The 27,914-nt window shown below is 33.6% G+C and overlaps 1 protein-coding gene across 1 annotated transcript in view; it reads right to left on the bottom strand.

Moving 5' to 3' along the window:
* Positions 1–3,239: 3,239 nt before the first annotated feature.
* LOC129222378 (uncharacterized) overlaps positions 3,240–27,914 on the bottom strand; it is an 85,044-nt gene continuing 60,369 nt past the window's right edge. The window contains exons 7-9 of the mRNA XM_054856876.1: positions 23,367–23,529; positions 7,667–7,772; positions 3,240–4,453 (exon numbers count right to left, since the gene is read on the bottom strand). Of these exons, the coding sequence (XP_054712851.1) occupies positions 3,256–4,453; positions 7,667–7,772; positions 23,367–23,529 (1,467 nt within the window). The 3' untranslated portion in view covers positions 3,240–3,255. The remainder of the gene's footprint in view (positions 4,454–7,666; positions 7,773–23,366; positions 23,530–27,914) is intronic.

Raw genomic sequence — 27,914 nt, 5'->3', positions numbered from 1 at the left:
AAACAAAAATAACTGAAATTTTATAAGGGTAGAATGTAAAGAACTTCTTTCCGTAAAAGGAAAGAAAAAATAAATAAATAAAATGAAAAAATAAATGAACAAAAAGCTTTAAATAATATGAGTAAAATTAATATTTGATCATAATTAATTCTTATTGGGAGCGTTAAGTAAATAAATGCTAAAAAAAGTGACCAAGCGCACAAATTCTTATTGAGAGTGTTCAGTAAATAATAAATAAATGCTAAGAAAATGACCGAAGCAGTAATTATTTAAAAAAAAAGGATAAAAACGATAGAATGTTGTTTAAATCTCTAAGTTTAACAGATTTAGTATAATTCATATAAAATACTTTAAAACAACACAACATGTATACACCCTTTCAAATCATTCCAGAACATTTAAATATCGTTATTTTCAGATAAGGAATTTGAAAAAGCTCTCACCTTCAAGTGCAACAAAAATGATCATTAAAACATCTGGCAGAATATGCCAGAAAACATCCAGATAAATTAAAAACAAGTCTTAATTACATTAATTGTCTTAAAATTCTAAAATGCAACAAAAAAAAAAGAGGAGTTCATTATCACAAAACCGCTCTTTTTTTCATACAGATTTTTGACCACTAATATTCAAATATTTGTCAATACACATACAATCCGATCAAATGGGTGTAGAGGCGCTTGCACACCACTTAGTCATTGACAGTAAGTGAAAGAGAAAGCAATCCAGTGTTAGATAGAGATCACAGGGAATTCTACAACGTGTGTAACATATTTTTCAACTACATGTACGAAGCAACAGTGAGGTCCACAATAGCAGATACAAGAGGATATCTATTGAAGATAGTTGCCCAGTCTCGAAATCCATAATTGGTTGGTGTACAGCAGCTATATAATAATATTAAAAAAACAGAACAAAATTTCAAATTGTATACAATCTTTATGCTAAGCACAAAATAAAATTAATAATAAATCCTAAATCATATAAATTATTTTTTAACTTCAAAACATTTACAGTTTTATAAATAAATTTTAATACGTGATATAAAATAGATAGCAATAATAAAATAATTTTAATTTTCATAAATCATAGAGTTTTTATTAATAAATTATTTATTTAGATAGTTTATTGATATATTTTATTATTACACTATTGGTACCCGCACGACTTTTGTTATTTATTTCCTTCTACTTTTTAAACATTTTTTACAGTTTATAAGCCAAAAATTTTGAAAATTTGTTATTCTTAAAATTTTTTTAATTCCTTTAAATTTCACTTTTATATCAAGTTCAATTTTGTTTCACAATGCAATCTATTACATAACTACATATTTACCTAATTCATAACATCAGGGGAAGATAAACACATTTTCTGACCCCTTTGTCAATCAAAAATGCTTTATGGGTAGTTTTGAATCTTTTTTTTTTGGGGGGGGGGGACTATGTCGCCTTTACAATTGCAAACTATGGAGTCTTTACAATTGCAAACTATGGAGCCTTTGCAATTGCAAACTATTGCAAACTGGTAAATTTAACACAACATTTAAAATATGAAACTAAAAAATAATTAGTAACCACTGTAAGTGCCAGTGCTTGCGAAAAATTTAAAAATTACATGTATAACTACATAATTATAATAAATATAAAAATCTTATAATTTTTCAGTTAATATTACTTAAAATTATTCACTTAATTAGCTAATTAATAATATTTTTTTCTCTTTCTCACAACTGAGCAAAACACAAAATATTCAACTTTCCTGAAGTACTAACATTATTACATTTATTTTTAAATTGCACTAAAAGAAACATCAAAAGTTTGATATAATGATACTTTCCAAAATGTTGCTGTACACTGACCGAAGACGGATTTCGATGAGTGAAAGACTGCAGCGTGCGAGTACTGCATTCAGCAGGCAGTGGGGTGTACTATACATGCGCAGTATCATTCAGCAGGCTACTATATTCCAAAATAGTAGGGAGAGAGGGAGCACATGAACAAAAACCTACCGTCTAATGCAACATTATCACGACGGCAATGCTGAATAGAGCAGTACAGGTTTTCTCTTCTACGTGCAATATCAGTGGGTGGTTAAGCATATATATATGTATCTATACATACAGTAGTCTCCTTTTTTTCACATGAATGACTGACACAGGAATGACTCGCTTCAGAATTTTGCTCCGCAAAGCAAACAAAGAAATAAAAACATTAAAAGTTCTAAAACTCAACAAAAACTATACAGTGAAATAAAAACGTTGGCCAAATGAACAGCCTACTTTGTATAAACATTTACAAATGCAAGTTTGGAACCAAGGGAGAAGTTTTCGAATCTTCGAATGCTCTCTGAAACGATAAAAATAGCCGATCCGTTTCGCGGTTAGAACGTGAAGAGTTCAGTGGTCGGGAGTAAGGCAATAATTGCAATAGCTTCTTAACATACTAGATACAATCTCCACATGCATCTTTGACTGAATAATTTTAAGTAGTATTTCCACAGTAGAGCAGATGGTACACATACAGACACACACCTAAAAGATAGGAGAAAAAATGTAGTTTTTAAAAAGTTTTGAGTAAGACAGGTTGGTTTTAATTAAATTTTTAAAAAAAATTATGCTGCACAGCAGCATCTACCAGGGCTACTATAGTTGGGGCAAACCTAACGTGGCAGAAGTCAAAGGTCCTAATCACAGTATTACAACGCTGCCACTTTAGGTTTGCCCCAACTATAGTATCACCTCTTGTCCCAAAATAGAGGAGTTGTTTTTCTACTACTTGTACTGGTTATCTCCAAATTTAAAATTTGGACACTTACATCCCTTTGCATGTCACAGCTTCAATTGAGCCTTTCAGGCTGGAAGACTACTTTAAAAGTGTTAATAACTTAAATTTTCCTAGAAATGGTTTCACTACTTTTCTCTTCAGAGTTACATACAGGCCATACTATAAAAATCAAGATTTATTGATTTCCCGTGAACTCCTACAATTAGTAATAACAAGTGGGAATGTTTTAAATAGTATAAATTTTTTGAACCTCAAAACAGAGATGAACAGATTGTCCCAAAAAAAAAAACAAAATTATCTAAAACAGATTGACTGGAAGTGACAAATGAAGCAAACCAAGAATGACATCATCCTTATGATTCCACAGTGCATATCATTGAAATTATAAACTATATCTACCTGAGAGACTGATATATAGTCTCAAGATGATATAAACAAATGCTGCACTTACTTTAGTTTCCATACTTCACATTTAATCCAACGAAAAACGTGGGTCTCTGTTCGCCGACCGAGCTCTCGTGCCCAGCTTCTGAACCGGAATCATCGACTTGACCTGAGGGCTTTTGAACTTGAGTGTGGGGATATGAGATCTCCTCTTCTCGCCGGCTTCACCGGGAACTTGAGAAGAGGCCACCACATCCGGAGCCATCAACCTGAACTCGTTCGTGGTGGCCGGATATATGTTGGTCTTCGGTTGGCCCCTCTTGCCGGAAGCAGCCGGGGACTTGGTGGGCGTCTTCGGAATGGCCATTTCCCTGGTCGCCTGCCTCGGCGGAGATATCTCCAGCTTCTTCTTCGCCTTGGAGTTGCTCGCTATGGTGGGCTTGGTGGCCGTCATCTTGGTGGGCGATTTGCTCGAGACCTGCTTGTTGATGCCGTGGCTGATCTTCTCCCACTTCTGCCGCAGCATCTTGAACTGCTGCCCCTCCTTGACGTCCACGTTAGGAGACTCGTCATTGGCTGTCGCCGCAGGCGAGGGGGTGTGGTTGTTGTGGTCAATCTGGGAGCTGCAGCCGCTGTCGGTACTGGAGCAGAGCGAGAAATAAGGGATTTCTTTCCTCCCGCAGTGGTCTGCATCCCGCGGCAAGAGAGTGTCCCTCATCAGGTTCAGCGGCATCCCACTCCGCTGATTCTTCTCCTTCTTCTGACTAGTGATGTTGAACTCTTCGGCGAACTTGGCATTAGGAAAGGGGTTTATAGTTATGCCAGGCCACACCTGGTTCTCATGGCACTCTTCAGCCTCGCTTCTAATGTTCATCACGTTATTGCACGGTGAAGACGCCTGACTGTGCCTGCTCTTCAAGCTAAAGTCATTGATTTTATTTCCAACAGTCTGCTTATAAGGGGAGAAGTGCAGGTTGAGATCAATGTAGTTTTTATCGTCGCTTTCTTTGGCGGCCTTGGCTTCCGCATGTGACTCCATGGCAGAAGGCCTCAAGTTGCTCTCACTGTATTTCTTCCAGTTATCACCAGTCACTTTGGTTTCAAACAGGATGTCCAGGTTGAAAGACAGGTTCGACAAGGGGCTCACTAGTTCCTTCAACTCGTGGCGCAAATGCACTGCGGCAGGGAGAGCCAGCAAACTGAGAAGGGCAGTCGGGTGGTAGTGATGGCAGATGAGGCTCTGACAAGCACATAAATGACCTAGCCACCACTCAAAACATCCAAGACTGAAACAAATTAAAAAGAAAAAAATTAGTTAATTTTCCAATTAAGGAATAAAGTTTGGAAAAAAATAAAAACAGTAAACTTTTTATTTAACATTACTATTGAATCAATAATAATATCAGAGTTCATGTTTATCTGGTAATCTAAAATTCTAGTTTATTTCTAGTACAACATTTCAAAACTTCAGTATGAGAGTGCATTTTTTTAACACATTCCTATAGTAATATGCTAAACAAAGTGATACATAAATGCGTCACTTGCCAAATCGAGTAACTCCATAAAACAAAAATTAGAAAAAAGTTATGAAGAAGATGGCGTTATCCATAGGAGTAAATGGGACCTTATGTTACATTTTTTGTCATCACATAATCAGAAATGTACTGATCCAAAACTTTAGTATAAATTCACATGCTAAGCGTTGATAAAGCATTATTAAAGCAGAAATGAGGATTTATTTTAAAAAGTGGAGTTAATTGCTTTGGCAACTGTGGCATCCACATGTCAGTTAGCAGTGCAATTACTTAATTTAATCAATGAGTCTATACATGTATATTAGTTTTTAAGTTCAACCATCACTTTATATTGTACTGTGCCTTTTATTTCTTCTTTCTGTACGTGCAATGTAATTGAAAAATGATGCAAGCTTCTGCTAACAGTTTGGTATGCATATATATTTAAAAGTCTGCTTTCGCCCCTAACAGTTCTCAAGTCTATATCTAATCAATGGTTACTTTTATTCTTTATTTATATAATATTAAGTGAAAACTAACACATAGCAATTGTAAAGGTAAACTAATTTTTTAGGACTTCAGTTCAAATAATTGCTAAAATGATTTTATTTTTGATGCATAGCCTATAAAAGTTATGTGTAAGCATTTTGGCTTTGGGTTTCACCTTCAATCAAATACCAAAAAATTCAAGATTTTTTAACAGTTTGCTACAATTATTTTTTACAATTTATTTAAAATCATTTTTTTAAATATAGCCATACATATTTGCTGAAAATATGTGTATTTGCAAAAAGAAAATGCAGGTCACAGTCTGGGTTATTATAGACCAGCAGTTCCCAACCTTTTCCCCTGGGCAAACCCCTTAAGCAATATTAAGTAACAAGTAAAGAAAACAAAGTTTGGGACAGTTTTTTTTTTCCATGTTACACAATATTTTTTAAAAGAAGTTAATACAAAATTATTTCACTCTGAAAGGGATAATTGTAGAGAAACAAATTTTCAAGTCTAGCTAAATATCCAACAGTTACAATCTAACCACATTTATTCTGCTTTTGCATCTATATTTCATGTAATGATGTAGTAATAAAAAGCTTTTTACGCGTGCAATGTGCAGTGTGCATTTTAAAGATTTTTCTGAGACACTTAACAATTGTAACATTAAGGCAGAAATCAGTCAAAGAATGATCTTCAAAATTTACTTTTAGAGTCTATTTATATTGATTAACATTAGAACTTAAACAGAAAAAAGAAATTCCCCTATGCTGGGGGAAAAAACAAATCATTGCAGGTAGAATTTTCAGCCTACTCCTTATACGGAAAGCAGATAAACTAAAAATCGGTAACGGTTAACTACAGGTTGTAATTGTAAAAGAGTCTTATGAAAATTCATCACTCCCTAAATTTATTGACTCACCAGTGTGAATTAAAACTAAATAAATGTATATTTAAATTATGACTAACGTACTCGTGACCATCACTTCTCATCGCCTTTTTTGATGCGTTCAGCTACATCAATGATCGATGAAGTAAAGTGATAAGCCTTTTCTTCTTAATTGATGTTATTTGCATTATTGTTATAACACTATCAAATCATTAATTGTGCAATAAATATATTTTCATAAATGTATTAAACGTTACATTCTTGAGTTTGGTTATTTCAAACTCCCTCATTACAATATTATTTTTGCGAACCCCCTTGATGCTCTTCCCAAATCCCTTAGGGGTTTGCGCATCACCGGTTGGGACTATAGTTGGTTCAACCCCCCTTTGGTTCGCTCATAGGAAAGCAGTCCATTCAACAAAGGGCAAAATCAACAGTTGCTAAAGGGAGAATAAATAAAAATAATCATCAGCCCATCGCGCCACCTGATTGCTACTTCAAAAAAAAAAAAAAAAAGAAAGAAATTAACAATCTTTGTGTACACAAGGCAATTAGTAATTGGTACAATCTTTTCAACCAAAATCATAAGGCAGCCCTAATGAATTAATTTATTAAAAATATATTAATTACATTAATTAATGTATTTCAAATCATTGATTCCAACAAATTAATAGAAAATATTATTTAGGACTTTGAATTATAAAAAAAGTGGCCACTGTTTCGAAAAAGAGGTTACTAATGAAATTTTTGCTACCAGCCACTTGTGAGTAAATGAATTTCCTCATTTTTATCCTCCTCCATTCATAGGTATTTTTTAAAAATATTTTTCAACTAATTCAATAACAATTTCAGGGCAAAACACTATCATTAACACAGTCTTGGTGATTGAATCAATTGAGCAATAATTATCAACCGAAAAAAGGTGAAATAATATTTTTCATCAAAAGAAAATATGAATGTTCCAAGAGGGAGATGTGTTGGGATATATTTTCCAATGGAGAATGAAGTAGCATTGAATTTGTAGTAGAAACTTCTGTTCTGTCTAATTTTGTTAAATGGTTAAGGTCAGTTAAGAGAAACTGACTTTTAGGTAGGTTTGATGGTATTGTAATTTACAGACAAAATTTTACATTATACTACAACACAGATAATTCAGTTCAAAATATAAATTTTGAGCCTACTAGTAACACTTTATATATTATACCACAACACTAACCCTCCAGAACTGGTGGTATGAGCAAAATGCTCACACACACACACACACAAGGGGGGGGGGGGAGGCTTTTCTGATTGATTTTGTTTCATCAAACATTTTATTTGTTTCAGAAAATATTATTATTTTACAAAACATTTGGTGTTTAGAATATACAAAAATGATTTTTATTTAAAAACATTTCATTTCCTGAACATTTTAAAAAATAAGTGGAGTGAGAAAAAACTCAAGCCCGAATTCTCCAGTCACAAGTTCTAGAGGGTCAGTAAAAGTTATCAAATATAAGAAATCTATTGAAAGAGTGAGAGTTTGAATTTCAGGGAAACATAATGACTGACGAACTATTCACTAAAAAATGTTAATGTTCCATGTTTCAAAATGAAAAACTCACTTCAGCAAACCTATGATGAAAGCATTAAATCTGTAAGTGCTATCGGTAAGCTGCTTTTCAGAATTGACATGATTGAGTAAGTCTTCCACTTCTTTCCTCGTTTCACCTACAAACAAAATTGCAGAGATTTTAGAAGGAATAAAGCAAAATGATTCAGTGCAACTAATTTTGAAAAATGAGCAATCATTTAAATTTAAAAAAAACCAATTGAAAACACTTTATGACCTTAATACTAAAATTAATTTTCAAAAGCAATACTTTGTTTTTAATGATACTTTTTTTAAAATTTAAATATCAATTGTAGGCGATAAATAAAACAAATAAACTTAATGGTGCAGTCATCATAAAATTCGTACAGGAAAGACAAATATTGTTACAAATTCTGTAAATAGTAATTATTTTTGTAATTAATTTGTTGTAATGTAGCTAAATTAGGCGTTTGTTCCATTATTTTGCATCTAAAATTATCTTAGTAACGTAACCTGTAAATAGCTTCTTGTAATGTACATACAACCCCCTAACATTCGACAGAAGTATACGGTCCCCCATTTCTGAATGATAAGATTTGTGAATGGAATAAAAAGAAAATATGAGCAATTTGTAGAACTTAGTACGATTTTTTAAAATATTTCTTCACTCCGTATAAAACGCCAGGCATCTTGTGAATGGAGGAGTCAGTTAGTTTGTTTTCTAACTATGGAGTCTCGTTTTCAGCGTTCCACTGGAAGTATGTATTAGCCTTTGAGCTGTGTTTTTGCATATTTTGATGTGAACACATGTGTGCCATCATTGATTTTACAGTGTTAATTGGTATTTGTTTGATTGCTGATGATTGATTTAGTTGTAACTAGTGATGTGGATCGGGTAAATACCCAGCGGGTAGGTAAATATTTTTTGGGTATTTACCCGGGTATTTACCCAAGGCCTGGGTAAATACCCAAAAACTGGGTATTTTACGAAAATTGCAAAAAGTGAATGGGATTTTTTTTTTAAATCTAAATATGAAATAATTGGTAAAACTGATATATACATGTATGTATTACACAGTTTATAATATTTTTTTATTGAAAGACTTGATGAAATCATGAAAGAAACATATGGTGAACCAAAGAATCTCTCTTTTCAATGTCATAATTGGAGAAGTATAAGCAACTCATTATGAATTTCAGGATTTCCAAATCACAATCTAGGTTAGTCATATCAAAAATGAAAAAAAGGAAGCATGAGGGATGTTTGGAAGAATAAACTGAGAAGTTATTAAGACTATCGTGTTATTTATTTTATTGATATTTAAGTGATAACATGGAAAATATAGAAACAGTTTTCACATTAATAAGCAAAAAAAGCAAAATATTCTTTTCTGTTGCCTTGCTCATTTGCATTTGCTCCCCTGTAGGGTGGGAAGGTAAATATTTTTTTGGGTATTTATCCGAAGACAGGGTAAATCCCCTAGTAATTGCGCATTTTGCAAAAAAAATTTAGGTGGTATTTAAAGGTGACTATTTTCTTTTTTAAACATAAACCCTAAAATAAAAGATTAAAAATTTTAAATGCTTATGTATATTATGTGTGTGTATATATATATGTGTGTGTGTGTGTGATACAGAATACACCTGAACAATTGAACTAAGTTTAGAGGAAATTTCTGCATAAGATATAGGTAAATAAATAGTAATAATAAATTGAGCGACATTTCGTTACATTTTGATGTCATGCAGGGACATATTACTGGGTTATAAAAGACTAGGACCTTAAAAAATTGATGTTTGCTTTTTTTGTAACCAGTTAAACTTTTTACTTTTTGTAGAATGGCTTTTTATATCTGAAATTTGGCTATCAACATTGATTAGGCATATCCAACATATTTAATGTGAATATCATATTAAATTGCTAAGCTGTTTCACACAGTAATTTTTTAAATATGTGATCAAAATACAATTTTTGGGCAAAAATTTATTGTTTTGTATATGGTTGGTTGTATATATACATAATGGAATACATACAGAAAAGTATTTTAGTTGAATATAAATTTTTGGAATAAATACCCGGGTATTTACCCATTTTGGGTATTTACCCGGGTATTTACCCCTAAAAATAAATACCCGGGTATTTTACATCACTAGTTGTAACTACATTTCCTGTACATAGCTGTAAATAAATCTCCTGTGCTTTTCTGAAGAACTTTGTCGTCATTTAAACAATTTCTTGAAGTGGTTGGGCTCGTAACAATATTAAATTATTCCAAATCATTTGAATATTATGATGATTAGCAGTCTTGGGAAAGAAATGTGCATCAGGTTCGATTTCAGATCCAGATTGTGCCATTTTGACACTAAATGTTGTTTCAGCTGGGTACAAAAATAAAATTTAACTAATAAATAAATATACAAATGACAAAAAGCGACTTTGGTGCCATTGATATTACTGATTTAAATTAATAAAAAAATTCTTATTTCACAACAACGGTTCAAATTTTAATTTTAATTTTTAAATTACTTTCCTAATGCTTCTTTCATTTTACAATTTTGCACAAAATTACTAGACAATTTCTTTTGCTCCTTTAAAAATGGTTTTCAGATAATTCGAAAAAATACAACTTTTTCGATGTCTAAAGGCACAGGGTTACCCAAATGCAAAGAAAACATTAGATTTTTTAACTCAATTAATCTTTACTTAATTAAACAAAAAAGTATTACAAAACAAAACAAACATTTCATGTGTTTTCCTTTTTTATGTTGAAAACACATTTCTCCATAAATTGGGATTTAAAATTGCTTTCAGTACAAATTTAGCGACACATTTAAGTAAACCATAACGACAAGTTATGGTGTCAAATAGTCATAACTTGTCTTCAAAATGTCAAAGAACTAGAATTTCAGGAGACTTGCATTTTAAAGCAACAACACTGTGCACACTATTCGACCCATTAAAGCTTTAAGCTACTTTCAATTTCGACAGAAACTATTTTTCTTACACATTACTAGTTCTCTCAGTCTTTAGATTTTTTTCTTCATTCCTGAATTTTCACACCATGATACATTTACTTCTTCCACAATTTTTAGAATTTTTGCTTCATGATTGGAATTTTTTACTTAAGATTTCCTTTGTAAGTATATTAATTCATTCTATATTCTGTGTCAGGAGAAGTGATGGCAGAATAAAAATAAAAGCTTGCCGTGTTATCACCAACATTGTCTATTTAAATACATTTTTATTTAGTTATAAAAATTTTTACTTATTTACTGGCTTTAATTGGTTATTCATAAAGTTTTCTCTTCGTCATTAGAAATTTTACCCCCCCCCCCTGTCATTAGAACTTTTCAGCTATTAAGAATTTTCTTCAGTTGTTAAGGATTGTTTTAAATTTTTATTTTTTCCTTCAATCATTAGAATGTGTTTTCGTTTTTTAGCTCAAATAAATTTTTTCCTGGTTATTAAGATTGAAATTTAATAACTATGCAGGGCCAGACTGGGTGATCGACAGGGCGCGGGAAAGCTGAGTTGAAGGGCGCCGACTGAGCCTCTATAATATCTAAGAAATTAAGATTTAGTGCGACCATTTTAAAAGGATAAAAAATCATTGAGAAGCAAATAAAGCCCTTTTTTGTTGCTGAAAATGTCTAAACGAGAAGTCATATTTTTTGCAAGTTCAAAAATAGTAGAAGAGATCTCCTTCCTCCCCCCAAAGAGTGTTGGTACATCCCCTTAAATATTAATGATTACCCCCTAGAAAGAGACTCCCCTAAAAAAAGAGAGGAAAGACCACCAAAATACACCCTGAAAATTTGAATAACGTCGCGGGGGCGGTTAGGGAGAATAATTTTCAATTTCGAAGAATGAGAAGTTTTGCTAAATGTTTCTTAACAGAAACTTTTTCCGAAAATTCATTGCTTGTTCGTCTTTCTTCTGAAATGCATCATTCACTAGTTCAATAGCATTAAGTAACAACACCTCTTGCAGTGATACTTTTTTTGTGTGTTGTCGATTGAATTTTTTTTCACTGGTATCTGCTGTTGTTTTAAAACATGACGCTATCATTTTATTACATGAATTTGTCGGTTCTTTAAGCTGACGAGGTTTTCTCCGTGCGATCAATATTCATGCTCAGGTTTTTTTTTTTTTTTTTTCGTTTTGTCCCTGCATATGCTAGTTTGTCATTTTCGACAAAATGCTTCTGCAATTTAAAATTAAAAAGAGATGTATGTACATGACAATTCAAACTGTTGTCCGTTTTCAAAGACTGTTTTAAAATATATTTTTCCACTTTATTGTGCTAAAGTTCAGAACTCAAAAAGAATAAATTAAAAATATCATTTCATAAGTAATTTTTTTTCTTTGGATTGTTAAAAATCTTTGCATCTCCGCATGGTGCTCTTTTAAAGCATTTTAGTTATGCAATTATTTTGAGAGTAGGAGCGAGTGGTAATGAATATCAGGCCATTACTAGTTTCTATAAATGTACTTTTAAAAAAATGTATGTTTTTGGATGAATAGCAATACAAAAAAGGAATTCAGTCATGAAGGGGAAACTTGATTTTACAAATTGGGTAAATCAAGAAATATTATAATTTATCAAAAATGAAAATTAATAAAGAGTAATTAAGATGAAGAATTTAGTGTGGATATAACATGAGACATGACATTAGTGATTAATTGATTTTAGTCCTCAAAATCAAAAGATTGTTCGAATTATGATTTCGCATTTGCTTTGTACTTATAGTATTGCTTGTTTTTTTTTTTTTTTTTTTTTGCATCTCACATCTCAAATGTCAAATTTTATACGAATTATGCATTTGTAATGAAATTGGTTTATGTATGCTATAAAGTAACTGCTACCCTGAAAATGAGTTTAAATATCATGTTTTTTTTCTTAATGTTTGCAAGACATATTTTTTATAAATAAAACATAAGTAATATCTAGAGTCCTTAAAATCTATTTTTAAAGTCTGATTTTTTTTTCAAATCCTATATTTATTTATTTATTTATTAGTAACATGATCATGTCATAGCAAATATCTTGGGGGAAAATACAACCAATCGAACTCTAACTCATCCAGTGCACCTGATCGCCTTTTTGCAATACGTAATAAATAATATCATTTTAATAACACTGAAACTATTGGGAAAAGCTTGAAATTAAATTATTTGAGAAATCATTTTTTATGTATGGATATACATTTAAAATTACTATTATTGTTTGGGACCATTATCTTCTTTACTAATAATAAAGCAGTAAGTCTCTCTGTCCGGAGGATGTCTGGAGGATGTCTGGAGGATGTCTGTAGGATGTCCGTAGGATGTCTGTGACGCGCATAGCGCTTAAACCGTTCGGCCGATTTTCATGAAATTTGGCACAAAGTTAGTATGTAGCATGGGGGTGTGCACCTCGAAGCGATTTTTCAAAAATTCGATGTGGTTCTTTTTTTATTCCAATTTTAAGAAAAAAAAGTATCATAAATTACGAAATTATCGTAACGTGGAACCGTAACATGGGCACAAGCCAATTGGCGAGATACGAAATGATCATAACGTGGAACCGTAATGTCGGTACAAGCCAACTGGCGAGAAAATTCACTATACATTATTTGTAAATATACAGGCGAACCAAAAGACCTTTTGATTTTTCTATTGCGGGCGAAGCCGTGCGGGTATCACTAGTTACTAATAATAAAGCTGAAAGTCTCTCTGTCCGGAGGATGTCTGGATGTCTGTAGGATGTCTGTGACGCGCATAGCGCCTAAACCGTTCGGCCCGATTTTCATGAAATTTGGCACAAAGTTAGTATGTAGCATGTGGGTGTGCACCTCGAAGCGATTTTTCGAAAATTCGATGTGGTTCTTTTTCTATTCCAATTTTAAGAAAAAAAACTATCATAAATTACGAAATTATCATAACGTGGAACCGTAACATGGGCACAAGCCAATTGGCGAGATACGAAATTATCATAACGTGGAACTGTAACGTCGGTACAAGCCAATTGGCGAGAAAATTCACCATACATTATTTGTAAATATACAAGCGAACCAAAAGACCTTTAATTTTTCTATTACGGGCGAAGCCGTGCGGGTGCCACTAGTAAGGAATAAATGAATTGATTTGATTAATCAATAAAACTTTTGCAAGAAAACTCAAAGATTTCAGTTTAAAAGAAGAACAAATAAATTTCTTGACCATGTCCAATTTCCCCTTGCCTCCTTTTTTTCATTTAAGAATTCCTTATTTTTTTTAAAGTAAAATTAAAATTACAAGTTTTTTGTTAGCATAAGAAAACAAGAGGGTTTTTCGTAATGATATTTTTTCCTCCACATTCTTAAATCTGAAAATTCATTTCAGAAATTCTCGCTGTCCAAAGTGTTGTATTTTTAAAGTATTTATATAGCAAAAACGAACATTTTAAACGTTTCTATTCATTTTTATGGCATTGTTGTCTTAGAGCAGGGGTGCCCACAGGGGGGGATTATGGCGCAAGTTGCGCCATCAAAATTTTTGGGGGGGATTTTTTTTTTTTTTTTCAGATTTTTTTTCTTTAGAGCATGAAATTTTTGAATTTTGGAAAGAAAAATATTTAAACTTATTCAACAAGAAATAGATGCATTAATAATACTTTTTGCACGTACTCTTCAGGGCCGTCGCAAGAGGGGGAGGGGGGTGCTACAGTACCCAGTTTTTCAGAAGTGGGGCCGCCAATTTCATTTTAGCGATGAAACGAACGAAGAGAAAGGTAAATTTTTTGTTGTTTTAAAAAATTAAAATTGTAGTAATTATAAATGAGCAATTGAAATAATAGTGACAAAAAGTATTTTTTCTGTAAAATTTGAATAGAAAATGCAATTTTAAAATACAATTTAGGAACATCCATGATTCTCTTTTATTAAGAGTATCTTAAATGTACGTTTTAAACATTTTTATTAACGCAAAAAAAAAGTAATCAGTACAGTACACTCTTCACTAGGCCGCAGAATGGGTATGTCTGCCTAGTCGGAAACTATGGGCTCGGCTCAAATTAAAGTATTGTGCATAGAGTAAAATTAGCATAATGGGAGGGAGGAAAGGTGACAAAACTAACATGGTGCACGCTTTGTCTCGGTGGCCCTAGTTATACAAAACTATGATTCATGGTTCTTCAGTTAAAAAAAAAAAAAACACATAAATAAATAGGAGAGTTTCATTAGAACAACCCATAGGATAGGGTTCGCTGAAACATTCCCATATGTATTTTTTTTTTTTTTTTAATGAAAAATATTGTCCTGAAAATCATTGCTAAATGGAAAAAAATGTATGGGTCGCCGAAATAAATTTGAAATAGAGAGAAAAAAATAATAACAGTTAAATGCAAAGAGAGACTCAAAGTATTGTAATGAATACTCACACCAAAAGTTCAAAATTTTTGAATGTAAAAATCGTAAGTAAATCATAGCTTGATCAAGAGATGCAGGTTACATATCTTTACTAATAATAAAGCAGAAAGTCTCTCTGTCGGGATCTCTGTCTGTCAGGATCTCTGTGACGTGCATAGCGCTTAGACCGTTAGGCCGATTTTCATGAAATTTGGCACAAAGTTAGTTTGTAGCATGGGGGTGTTAACCTCGAAGCGATTTTTCGAAAATTCGATGTGGTTCTTTTTTTATTCCAATTTTAAGAACAAAACTATCATAAGACGGACGAGTAAATTACGAAATTATCATAACGTGGAACCGTGACATGGGCACAAGCCAACTGGCGAGAAAATTTACCATAAATTATTTGTAAATGTACAGCGAACCAAAAGATCTTTTAATTTTTCTATTACGGGCAAAGCCGTGCGGGTACCATTAGTTTAAAATAAAATGAAGTGGAATAGAGACTTAAGGTATCGCAGAAAATTACCACATCTGTTCAAAATGTTAAAAGTCCTTTTTCCAAGGCCGCAAACGCTTGTATTGCACGATAGTAAACATATTAGGGGGGAAATTGAAAGTTTTGTTATGGAAAATCCAAGCAAATAATAGTGTTTGGCAAAGGAAAATTGTAAGAAAATATTACCACAATATGTTTATATCAGTAATTAAAATTGACAATGAAGATAGGAGGGACGTAGCCAAACTGAAAAAAAAGAGTGGGGAACTCCAAACCCTTCTTTTTACGTCCCCAAAGCTGGCCTGAAAATGAGTTTTTAAAATTTAGGTTTTGAAAAAAAATCCCGGAAAAATGTTCTCAAACCCCATCTTTTAGCCTAACGTCATTAAAGATGGCCTACACCTGAGTACTTAGGATTGCAATTTCGAAAAACCATGAGAGTGCTCCCAACGCAACCTTCGAGAAACGCCCTCTCAATTAATCACTCATCCTCATTCAAGGTCGAATAAATTTCGTCTTTTGAACATTAATTTTGAAAAAACTCCCTGAGTTGTACCGAAACTGTTGTCCTCCAAATATTACCGAAGGTCCTCAAAAATTTCATTGTTAAGGCTTCAATTTAGAAAATTTTTCAGGGGAGAGATCTCCAAAACTTTCTACCCCTCTAACAGTATTAATAAATCGTCTACGATTGCTTTAATTGAATTTCAATTTTTAAAATTTGCCAGGGGAGGACTCTGAATTAGTGATGTTCCGGATATCTGTATCCGTATCCGCGGACATCCGAGGGAAAATAAAGATATGTATCCGTATCCGTTACTTTTTTGACGGATCTTAAACGGATCATTTCTATTCTAAAAAGTTTTAAATAATTGAATAAAAAACTTTTAAATACCATTTAAATTAGATTTTATTCCCTATTTGAATTATAAGGTATCATTTCAGAAGCCAATTTGTACCGCCCCCCTCCCGTTGCAAAAAAGAAGGGGAAATAAGTTTTAAAAGTGTGTATCAGTTATCTTTTTGTGGCATTGTAGCTCCAAAACAGATGAACTGATTTTGATAGTTCATTTTTCGTTCAAAGGTCAACGCTGCATTTATGCGGAAATAAAATGCGAAAAATTATTTCTAGCCTGTCCAGTAGCAGCTTGACATTCTTGCTCCTGCATCCTACCTGTATCTACCGAGTAAGCTAGAAATAATTTTTCACATTCCAGTTAAGCATTAACGCAGCGCTGGCCCATTCATTCCAACTCTCTCTCAATTTTAACGGAGGTTTCTTTAAAGAGTAAATCATAGTTTCGATTATATTTTTGCCGCAGTTGACAGTTTTTGAAGAAACTGCCATTATTCTGACGGGAATACCTTTCGTAACAAATTTTACACTTGGATAGTTGAATTGGGGGGGAAAAAACCCTTGAGATCCGTATCCGTATCCGCGGATCTTGACACTAATGATCTGGATCCGGATCCGTATCCGCGGATCTACTTTTTTAACGATCCGGCACATCACTACTCTGAATCTCTTCACCCATCAACATTAACAAAAATCGTCTAAAATTGCGGTTTCTACGGATCGAAATTTTTTTCGAGAGAATGCCTCTCTCTCTCTCTCGCCAACATCATCGAAAAATATCTTAAATCTCGCTTTTAGTGCTTCAATTAGAAACATTTCTGGTCGCGAGCCCCTTCAACCCTCCCCCCCCCCTCCCCTTTCATCGAAAATTGGCTTAAATTACGTTTTCGGAGCTATGATTTCAAGAAACTGGCGGTGCACTAAATTTTAACAAAGAAGCCTACAATCGGGTTTTCAAGACTTAAAAATTTCAAAACATTTCGGAGGGGGGGGGGATGGCTGCATCTCTCTTCCTCTTAATATCACCATAGATCGTCTAAAACTGCATTTTTCGAACTACAATTTTCAAAGTTTTCCCGGGGGAGAGCCCCCGGACCCCTCTTTACGTGTCACAATCACAAATAATTCACAATTAGGAATGCGTGCTTAAAGTTTGCATTTTGAAAAATTATAGAACGATGACCCCGAGTCTCTTCCTGCCTTAACATCACCATAGATCGTCTAAAACTGTGTTTTTCAAATAACAGTCTTGAAAATTCCCGAGGGAGATCCCCCGGATCCCCTCTTCTGAACATAATTAAATATAACGTACGATTGTGTTGGGAACTTAAATTTGGAAAAATTATCGGGAGAGGCTATCCTGGAACTCCTCTCCCCTCCCCTCCCCTCCCCCCAAACTTAAAATATAGTTTAAAACTTCGTTTTTATGTCTTCAAATTACGAAATAATGCAAGAAGGTAGCCCTCCGACACCCAATAATTCTGATTGAATATTATTCTTACGATTATTTATATTGCTAGTACTAAGGTCTAGTAATATGACTATTAATATGACTATCTCTGCTAAACCAGAAGCCAAATCTTCTCTCTCTCTGCATATTCGAGCATACGTTTGAAAAAATAAGGGGCCACCAAAAGCGCACCCCCCCCCCCCAGTTTTTTGAAATTGCGACGGTCCTGTTACTCTTCCCAAAATTTAATGACCGTGTCTCTTTTTCAATGAAAGGAGCATCACAGACGGCATGGAGTTGGCGTTCGTTTCAAAGCTGGATTAGACGATTTGATTTCTTTTCAATATCTGATAAATTTTCTGGAAGTAGCACAACTCTTCATGATGAATACGTGTGACAGTGATGAGAGGGAGGGAGATTAAAAATGTTTTATTGATTGTTATAATTCTGACCAGTATGCTCTAGTCTTTCATTAATTCATTTTCACTTTGACAATCGTTAAGAACTAGTTTTGAAGTTTGCGAATTACATATTTTTTATCCCTCCAATCGACAATTTATATATTTTCTTCATTAACTAGCTTAAGCTTATGAAGAATTTTTCATTTCACTTTACTTCCATCTTCTCTACCATTTTTAAACTGATTGTTTCAATTTATCATTAGATGATTTTTATTAAAACTTATAGTGATGTTGGTTTTCGCTGATGGAAGTAGAACAGTCTGTTCTTAAGGTGTTTAAATTATTTTTCGTAAATCATATTTACTTTCTTCCATATCTGATATGTATAGAAGAATATTTGATTCGTTAAAATTCTCGAGTTCTGATTTTCGATGTGTGAAGAATAGCTGAATCCATTTTTGAAGATTTCCGAAAAATATCTGTCATGGTGTATGTGATCCATCTTTTTTGGCTATGAAACTTCAATTTTGGAAAACTTCCAGGAGAGCGCCCCCACTCTAACGCCAGAAAGACACCCTCTTTATTATCTAGAGTTATCTAAAACCGCGTTTCTAGCAATGCAATTTTGTAAAATTTATAGGAGAGAGTCCCTGATTCCCCCTCTTTCCTTAACACGATCAAAGACAAGCCTAAAATTGCGTTTTTGGAGTTTCAATTTCAAAAAATTGCCGGGGGAATGGCACAGAAATTCACCTTCCACTAACATTAGCAAGATATATCAAAACTGCCTTTCTAAAGCTACAAGTTCGGAAATTTAAGAGAAGCGCCTTTCTCCGTCCCCCCCCCCCCCCCACTCTCGTCAACATTATTAAAAAGTCGTCTTAAATTTGGTTTTTAGGGCTTCAATATCGAGAAAATTCCGGGAGAGCTTCCGAAAACTCTTTTTCTTAACGTTACAAAGGTCGCCACAATTGCGATTTTAGAACTTCAGTTTCAAAAAAGTGCTTGTCCCCCAACCATAGATAGCATTGTTAAGACATTAATTTTGAAAATTTTCCGGGGGCGAGCCCTAGGATTTCTTCTTTCCTTAACATTACCACAGATACTCTAAAACTGCGTTTTTAGAACTACTATTTTGAAAACAAAGGAAAGTCCTCCTTAACACAACGGTCGACTATTTGCAATTGCGCTTTTAAAGTTTCAATATTGAAAAATTACTCGGAAGGAGGCTACCAAACCTTTTATTCCCCACATCACAAGAGATAATGGGTAACGGTGTAAAACTGTGGTTTTAAAATTACAATTTCGAAAATTTTCCGGGGTAGAAACTCCCCGGACCCCCTAGCTAAGTGACAATGAATTTCCATTTCACGGTTCGTATTGTATACATCTAGTAATGGCTCCATCCCAAGCCAGAAAGTTGTTCCTATAATTATTCATACGTTTGAAAAAAAACGAAAAAAGATGTAGCACGGGTACCCAAAACTTGTTTATTCAAGGTCCACGTTTTAAAATTAGGGAAGGCAAGGCAGGTCAACAATCCAACAAAATTTCAGTTCAAATGGTATTTGTTAGCGCTACCCCCCCCCCCCCCCCATGAATTTGACTCGAAATTATACACTCTAAAAACTGTTATGTTTAACCCAATTCGAAAGCGAGAAAATTTTTTGGGGGGAATTTGCGCCATTGAGCTTGGGGGGGATGGGCACCCCTGTCTTAAAGTTTCGAGAACTTTTTGAGTGTCAGTTTTTGTTTTTGAAAACTGACGCGACCGACCTAGACAGAGCCGTCATAAAAACTACCAATCATATTAAAAATAGAGGGACGATGAAAAAAAAAATAGTTCAAGGACAGGCTTGATCTTAGTAGTTTTTACTTTTTAAAATAATAGTTTTCAATTGATAACACAAGACCTTTCAACTTATCTGAGTACGTTGTTTTTTTAACCATATGTATTGTCAAAAATTTTGCACTATCATTTGTCATTTCGCAGCACATAGATCATAATGCTATTAATTATGAATCATAGATTGTAATTCTATAATTTAAGATTATACATGAAGGAAAATATTTTCTCAATAAAAAGAAAATGAAAACTGAAACGAGTAACCTACTGTTGAAAAGATCCTTGACTTAATATATCCAATTTTGCTGCCGCTTCAAAATTACTTGTTCACTAATGCAAAAATCTGATCCAAATGACTATTCGATTCATGTAAGTAACGGCAATTGGACCTCTGTAGTCTAACTGCATAAAATTTATGATAGTTGTCCTTCCTTGTCCAACAGAAATCCACTGCTACGAATCCCCCAGGATCCAAGCATCGCAGATCCTTATCGATATAAAGCATCTTAAAAGGCGTTATTTAAAGCCATAAAACAAGTGTGTGGTCTACATGTATGCTCCCTTTTTTCTGCTTACCAAAAGATAGTTAGTCAAAAGCTCTTGCACAGTACAAGAATGCTTCGAAAGACCCTCATAAAATGCTTTAATGGTTAGAATCTTTAGCTTTTATTCTGTGAAAAAAAAAGTGCTGTTTATTTTTTAGGCTTTATACTATCCTGATATGTAAAAACTAACTGCAGATAGGAAACGAATAAGGTTACTTCGATATTTCTCACATTACATTTCTAATATAGTCTTTCTTGACAATTATTAATATTTGTAATGCCAGTAGCGTACCTAGCATGGGTGACACTCGGAGCGGTAATTAGTGATGTGTCACCCCTCCCCCCCTCTCCCTCTAAACGCAAAAAAAAAGTTTTTAAATTCTATGTAAACATGAAAATATTACAATTTTCAGAAACAACTGTATTTGTGAAAAACAAAATTTTATGTGGGATAATATACATAAGGCAAATAAAAACTATGAATGCTTTTTATGTAACTTACCCAAGACGCATGTGTGCGTAGATCAAAAAAGTAAGGGGGTAGTGAAATTGTTGGCCTCGTAATTACTTTGAACTTATTTTACACACATGGAAAGCTAATGGGTTTTCAGTTTTTTGTTATAAGAGGTCACTACTAGGTCTAAGTATTGACAATATGAACCTAATTCTGAGTATAGTAGTACGTATTGATTCGATGGTGTGGGGTGGGAAATATTGGGGTACGGGCGGGGCCTATCCCTTGTAAAATTTTCAAATTAGAAGTCTTAAAAATGCATTTCAGCTTCATTTTTATCAAAAACTTGTAATTCCACTTTGGGTATCACCCCCCCCCAGACAGTCAAACCCGAGGCGGACACCCCCCCCCCCTTCGCGACATCACAAGTAATAGCTTTGCGTTTTACTTATTAACAACATCGTTATACATTCCTTCTTCAAACTCAAACTTCGTTCCGCTCATAATGAATTGTTTCATTGATGCAATGTTTATCAATAATAACCTTCATAAGTCAACAGGATAGCGAGGGGTGAGGGGGCGCGGTATCGAGCTTCATCTGAGGGAAAACACAGATTAAAAAACTTCCCAAAATGATATAAAGGCAGCATAAAATGTAATAATATTATGATTTTATGCAGGAATTCAAATATTAATATTTTTAAGGTAGTATTGTAGCTTTTTTACATAAGGGCGACAACCCCCCACCGCCAGGGCAATGACGAACCTCCTCCAAATGCTACGCAGCGCTCCCCCCTCCCGAGAACTTGACCCCCAAAATGAGATTTAAAAAATCTCTTAAGTTAACTCCTAACAATTTCAATGCCGAAGGTTATGCCATGACCCCCTTCCTTTGTACACACATCTGGCTAAAAAGACAGTGAAAGAATTAAATCCAACTAAAAAAACTGGAATATGTTTTGAACACAAAGATCTTGAACTTGTAATGATTTTAATTGACAAAACTTAGTTTAAAATCGAAAAATGTTTTATCTTTAAAATTTTTCGGCATCTTTATTGTGTTTAGTCTAGTAATTCCTCAAATGTGCCCAGGGGAGCCCTGCAGTCCTCCTAGGACCACATCGAAAATTAACTATTTTTTATCAATTAATTTAGACTTATTATTTGTGAAACTTTTTTTTTTTTTACAGAGCCTCTGCAGGATAAAAAAGGGCTATTCAATACAGATGCACGACTCGTATTTATTTTTGACTGCCCGTTACAAGTCATACTTTTATTTTGGGAAGGGCGCCATGCGAATATCTTAGTTCCAAAAAGGGCGCCATGACTCCAAAATCTAGGAATCACCGTGCAGTCTTGTCCTAAAAGTTATTTTGTGAAGTGACAAAAAATACATCTGACTTCTGTCATCGTGTTCATCCATCCACTAAATTATTGCTTTTATGCGGCTTATTTCGACATTACACTATTTTTAATGCGCAGATTTCAAAAATTAACATTATTTGTCTTCTTGCTTCTATTGCACTCATGATCGTTAGCAGAACAGGGAGTCATGCTATCCGCTCTTTTACAGCAACTTAAGTACAGTCAATAAATCAAACCATTCTCGTATTCTTGACCATAGATATGTGCTGTCACTTTCACCCTCACATCCCTTTTTTATTGGGGAAACACCATGGGTCCGCTTTTGTCCTCAGAATTGAAACTTGGAGCAAAAGATAAGCCACAAACGATGGGGGCAGCAGGCCTGGGAGCAGACCGTTTACGAAACGAGCGGGGACTAATTGCCTTTATTGGGGGGCAATAAAAGGGAACGTTTATATAAATAAGAAGACCATTGCTTTTGCATGTGAAAATATTCACATGCAAAATCACTTCTTTGTTCCACATAATTTATTTCCATTTTGCTAAAACATTGTTTCGAAAAATAAGAAAAGAACAGAAGGGCGCCTTTCCAGAGGGTGCACCGGGAAAAGTCCCGATCAAGTCTATGGCCAGTCCGGGCCTGTAACTATGTATTTGCTCTACACCCTTGAGAATCCCTCTTAGTCATGAATTTATCTGAAGAATTTTCTTAAGATCTTTTTAGGAGAGGGGGATTTAATTCACTTATTTTTCCCTAAAATCTCTCCTACCTACTATTTTATGTCACAATTTTCTATGTTTTTTTAAAAAATTTCATGACAGGGTATCCATTGACAATAACCATTTTAAATTAAATCGAAATTCTGCAGTTAGGAGAAAAAAAGAGGGGGGAGGGGGAGGGAGTAGACAATTTTTTCAATTCCTGATAAAGAAAAGAGAAAGTGTACCTTGCTTTATCGATGCTCCAGCAACTTTCCATGGGGTATTTGGCAAAGGGCCGAAAAATCCTTGGACAGATGGCAGCAGGCCGTCAGACAAGATGGTATGTACTGCAGGGCAAAGCCAGGTCAGGATCTTTTGCCCCATGGAAAATGATGAGCCACAATCCACCTGCAATGGAAAACGTGTCAAATCTTAGCACAATACATTAAAGCTAGAAGGAGATACTTTTGACACAATTAATTGAAAGTTTAAACATTTTAAAATCTAGTGTGGTGAAACTTTGTAACCATTAAGTCTAAAGAAGTTCTTCTGCCCTTATATAGAAGTTTGGTAAGACCCCATTTGGAGTATGCTGTTCAGTTTTGGTCTCCTTATCTTAAGAAAGACATTAATGTATTGGAAAGGGTTCAAAGGCGGGCTACAAGGCTAATAAGTGGACTTTCCCACTTAGATTATGATTAAAGGCTTAGAAGGCTAAAAATGTACAGTCTTGAGCAAAGAAGAGACCGAGGGGACATGATTCAGCTGTTTAAATTTATTAAAACGAAAGATGGTACGGGGCTCAAGTTTAGCACTGAAAACAGGACAAGGGGTCATTGTTTTAAGCTATTTAAATCTCAGGCTAACATGGATATTAGGAAAAATTATTATTTTAGCAGGGTAGTGGAACCTTGGAACAGCTTACCGGAAGAGGTGGTAATGAGCAAAGGAGTAGACAGTTTTAAGAGGGCCATTGATCTTCACTGGGGATTGTAAATTGACTAGGACCAGTCTAGCTGGGGCCAGAGCCTGTTGCTGGTCGTCACTTTTGTATTTGTATTTGTATTATTACATTACCTTTTGCCAGAGGCGGGTTTACAAGTTGGGAGGCCCGTCCCATTTTGGGGCCCCTTTTGTCTCTCAGGGAACAATATAAATCATTTATCATGTGCATTTTTGTAACTCCTACAATGCCCTTATGATCATCAGTACACCCTTTGAACTGTAACATTTATGATATGATAAATCCAGCACTGCATTCTACAATTTTCTAACTGCAGAAAAGCTGATATTAATGCGTATCTCTTTCTATATAATCTGAGTTACGAAAGTGAAGATCGTCTTCCCAAAAAGTTCCTTATCTAACAAAATTCTGTAGTTCATTCTGAAGTTTTTGTTGTCCCCCTTTTTGTTCATCTTGTTTCTAGATTTTTTGTGTAGATACACTAAGGAAAATTCCTAAAAACTTCAAAATGTAACTAGATTTTTCCAGGAGTTACACAAAATAAATACACCCAAACCTGTTTTTATGCGTTAGATAGAGACCGCATAAAAAAAATCGCAAAAAAAAAAAAAAAATGTTTCAAACTTTACAAGTATCTTTAAAAAGTTGTTTTCACAACATAGTTAATTTTTTTTTTTAATGCAGTGGATAGGGACCGCATAAAAAGTCTCACATAGAAAATGACCCAAAAACTTACAATGTTGTAATATTTACACGAAAGCAAAATAAACCAAGTGATAATTTTTGCGGAGTACTCGGACAAAATTTCCCGAATAAGGAAATTTTTGGGAGGTCACAGTGACTTCCCAACGGTGTGCTTATGTCGTCATTTGAAGATACTACCTCACACTCGTTTTAAAAATAATTTCGTCAATTAAATCCCAATCTGATTGAAATTTTAACATACTGCACAAAAAAAAAAAAAAAAAAAAATCACACCAAAAAAAATCGCAAAAAAAAAAAAAAGCATAAAAACAGGTTTGGGTGTACTATGTTTTAAAAAATTTAGAAAGTTGGATTAAGATAACTCATATTTACAACAGGAGTAGCCAACAAATAAATTGCAGAGCTATTTCTAAATGATCTGCAAAACTTATTAGACAACTATCTGATTGCACTGAGGTTTCTTTACTGAAGTAAGAGAGAATAAACATTCTTGGCTTCGCAAACTTGCATATGAAAAGTTTTTCAATGACAACTAAGACAACGTGACACAATTAAGAGCACAATAAAGATGGAAAAAAAAGGAGACTTAAAATTCATAAACAGCCATTTTGAGGTAAACAAAGGTGGTTTCTTTATCCACACAAAAAAGAGAGGTACCCAGTAACTCAGAAAACGGGCAAGTGAACACAAAAATAGGACCACAGAAAACTGTTCCTTTAATATTGTTTTCATCAATATTGGTCCCACAATATGATTTGCTGATAAAAAAGACTCAAAAAGCTCAATCTTTTTGAATACATAAACATAATGATTGTCGTTTAAGTTTACTAAAATGCTTTATTTCATAATCATACATTCAAAGTGTTAAATAATTATTTTTTAAAAAATGTTATTTTTAATCACCAAAAAAGAAATTTTAAAGGTAGATCAAAATAGATTTGTCAAGAAGTATTGTTAGTTTTAATGCAGAGAAACTGGTTAATATATAGCAAAGTAAATAGAAACAATATCATAATATCACATGTACATTTTTTATTATACACCAAAAGAGCTTTCAACAGAGGCAAAAACTAAATTTAAATATAAAAATATAAGTCATGATTTGAATTATTTCTGACATAGAAAAATCAGTCAAAGAGATCACAATAGGTTTGTAATTACTTTGATACCATGTAAAAAAAAGGGGGGGGGGCATAGGCGGATTTAGGACCGAGTTCCTGGGGGGGCAGGATTTTTTTTTTAGCAAAATTTTTATTGCCTCCCTCTCCTCACTCCCATGTGTTTGTCTGTTTCCTGTGATGCATAAGTCCATGCTTTACTTTTTTGTGTGTTGTTTTCATTAATGTGTGTTTTCATGCTGTCCTTTTTGAATTGACCTTCAGAAAGGCAGCTGGTATCAAGAGAGTGACGCAAGGCTCCCTTTTAAGTGGGAAATAGAATATCTCCAATTTTAGGGGGCCGGGGATTTCTCCCCCGGAGGAAATTTTGTAAAATGGGTATAAAATTCTGCATTTTGAAGTCTTTTAAAGGTTAATTGGATATACATAGAAATTGATAACTAGATTATACAGTTGTACAATATTGTTCAAACTCTGTAAGAAACAGCCATTTTAAGTTTGAACGAAAAAATAAACTATAGATTTCTCATTACAACAACCTTTTTTTAATTATAAGTAGTGCAGAAAAAGAAAAGGAATAGAAATAGTGTAGCTTTTTTTTTTTTTCCTGGCTAAACAGACTAACAATATGCAGTAGAAGTAATTGGAGCTTACTTTGCTTAAGATTTTCAAAGACTTATCTAATTATTTTCAAGGACTCTAGAACAATTAAAATTATTTATCACACTTCATTTGTACTTTCAAGTCTGATATTTTAGTACTTGATTGTAAATTTTTACAGCCCTGTTCTTTGTGAGAAATCGCTATTTTAAATTTAAAAGAAAAAAGAAACCATAGATTTCACATGACAACAATTTTTCTTCAGTTGCAAGTGGGGCAGAAAATGAAAAAAAAAAAATAGAAGTAGTGTGTATTTTTTTCCGTGCTAAACAAATAGACAATATGCAGAAGAAGTAAGATAAAAGCAATCAATACAAAAGAATTTCCAAAATACTGCATTCGGGATTGAATAAATAGCAAGATATGAAACATGTGAGTCACAAAAATTTAATTCAAATAATATGTTACAAACGTGAGATCCATGTTTTTTACTTTTAATACAGGATGTGGCAAGGAGCTGAATTTGACATATTTTGGCATCCCTCCTCCTCTACCATTTGTTAAAAATTTTAAAATTTAAGGTTTGTAGCCACACATTTCCAAATATTCAAGGTTTTCAAGCACTTAAATATGAAATTAGTTTTTTCAAGCCATTTCCATTTTTTAAGGAACGAATCATGAATTTTTTTTGGGAGTTAGGGACTTACTTCAAAGCATTGGCCCTAAGCAATAGCGTGTTTATCTTATGGGCAAATTCGGCCCTGTTTGTAATTCATTATTACCTGCAAACTTTTGCTTGATTTTTTGTAATTTTTACGAAAATTCGTCAGTTTTTAGTTAAAGGATTTTTACGATTTTACCAATCTTTGTTAAGTTTTTATAGACTTTTATAAAATTGCAGTAAATTTTTCCAAAACTTTTGATGACTAAATTTTTTGGATTTCAAAAATGACAAGGACAGACTCACTTAGACTTAGATGTTAATGACTTACCTTACTTTTTAAACAGTATTTATAAAGTAAGTAAAATTGTACTCTCCTTCTAAGTAAAAAGATTCATTTAATCAGAATACTCAGATAACTGAAATTTATTCAGTTGGCGATAGTATTTATTTTCTCTCTCTCTCTTAAAAAAAGAGAGAGAGAAAGAAGGGAAAAAAACTAGGTTTTTTAGAATTTCTCAAAAGGCCAATTAATCTACTCCATGACAGCTGTACTATATGTATTTAATGTTCGTTTTTTTTTTTTTTTTCTTTCATCAGAAAAGAACATTCGCTTTTCTCTTCATTTTCATTGAACTATTCAAAAAAGAAAAAGTCATGATTTTTTTGTTTTAAGATTCCGGAAGATGTATTGTTATTATATTAAGTCCTCCCAAACCGAAACTGAGGGGCATTGCCCCCCTAT

This window comes from Uloborus diversus, chromosome 5 (assembly GCF_026930045.1).
Source record: "Uloborus diversus isolate 005 chromosome 5, Udiv.v.3.1, whole genome shotgun sequence".
Classification (NCBI taxonomy): domain Eukaryota; kingdom Metazoa; phylum Arthropoda; class Arachnida; order Araneae; family Uloboridae; genus Uloborus; species Uloborus diversus.
This window is presented reverse-complemented; position numbering and strand designations above follow the sequence as displayed.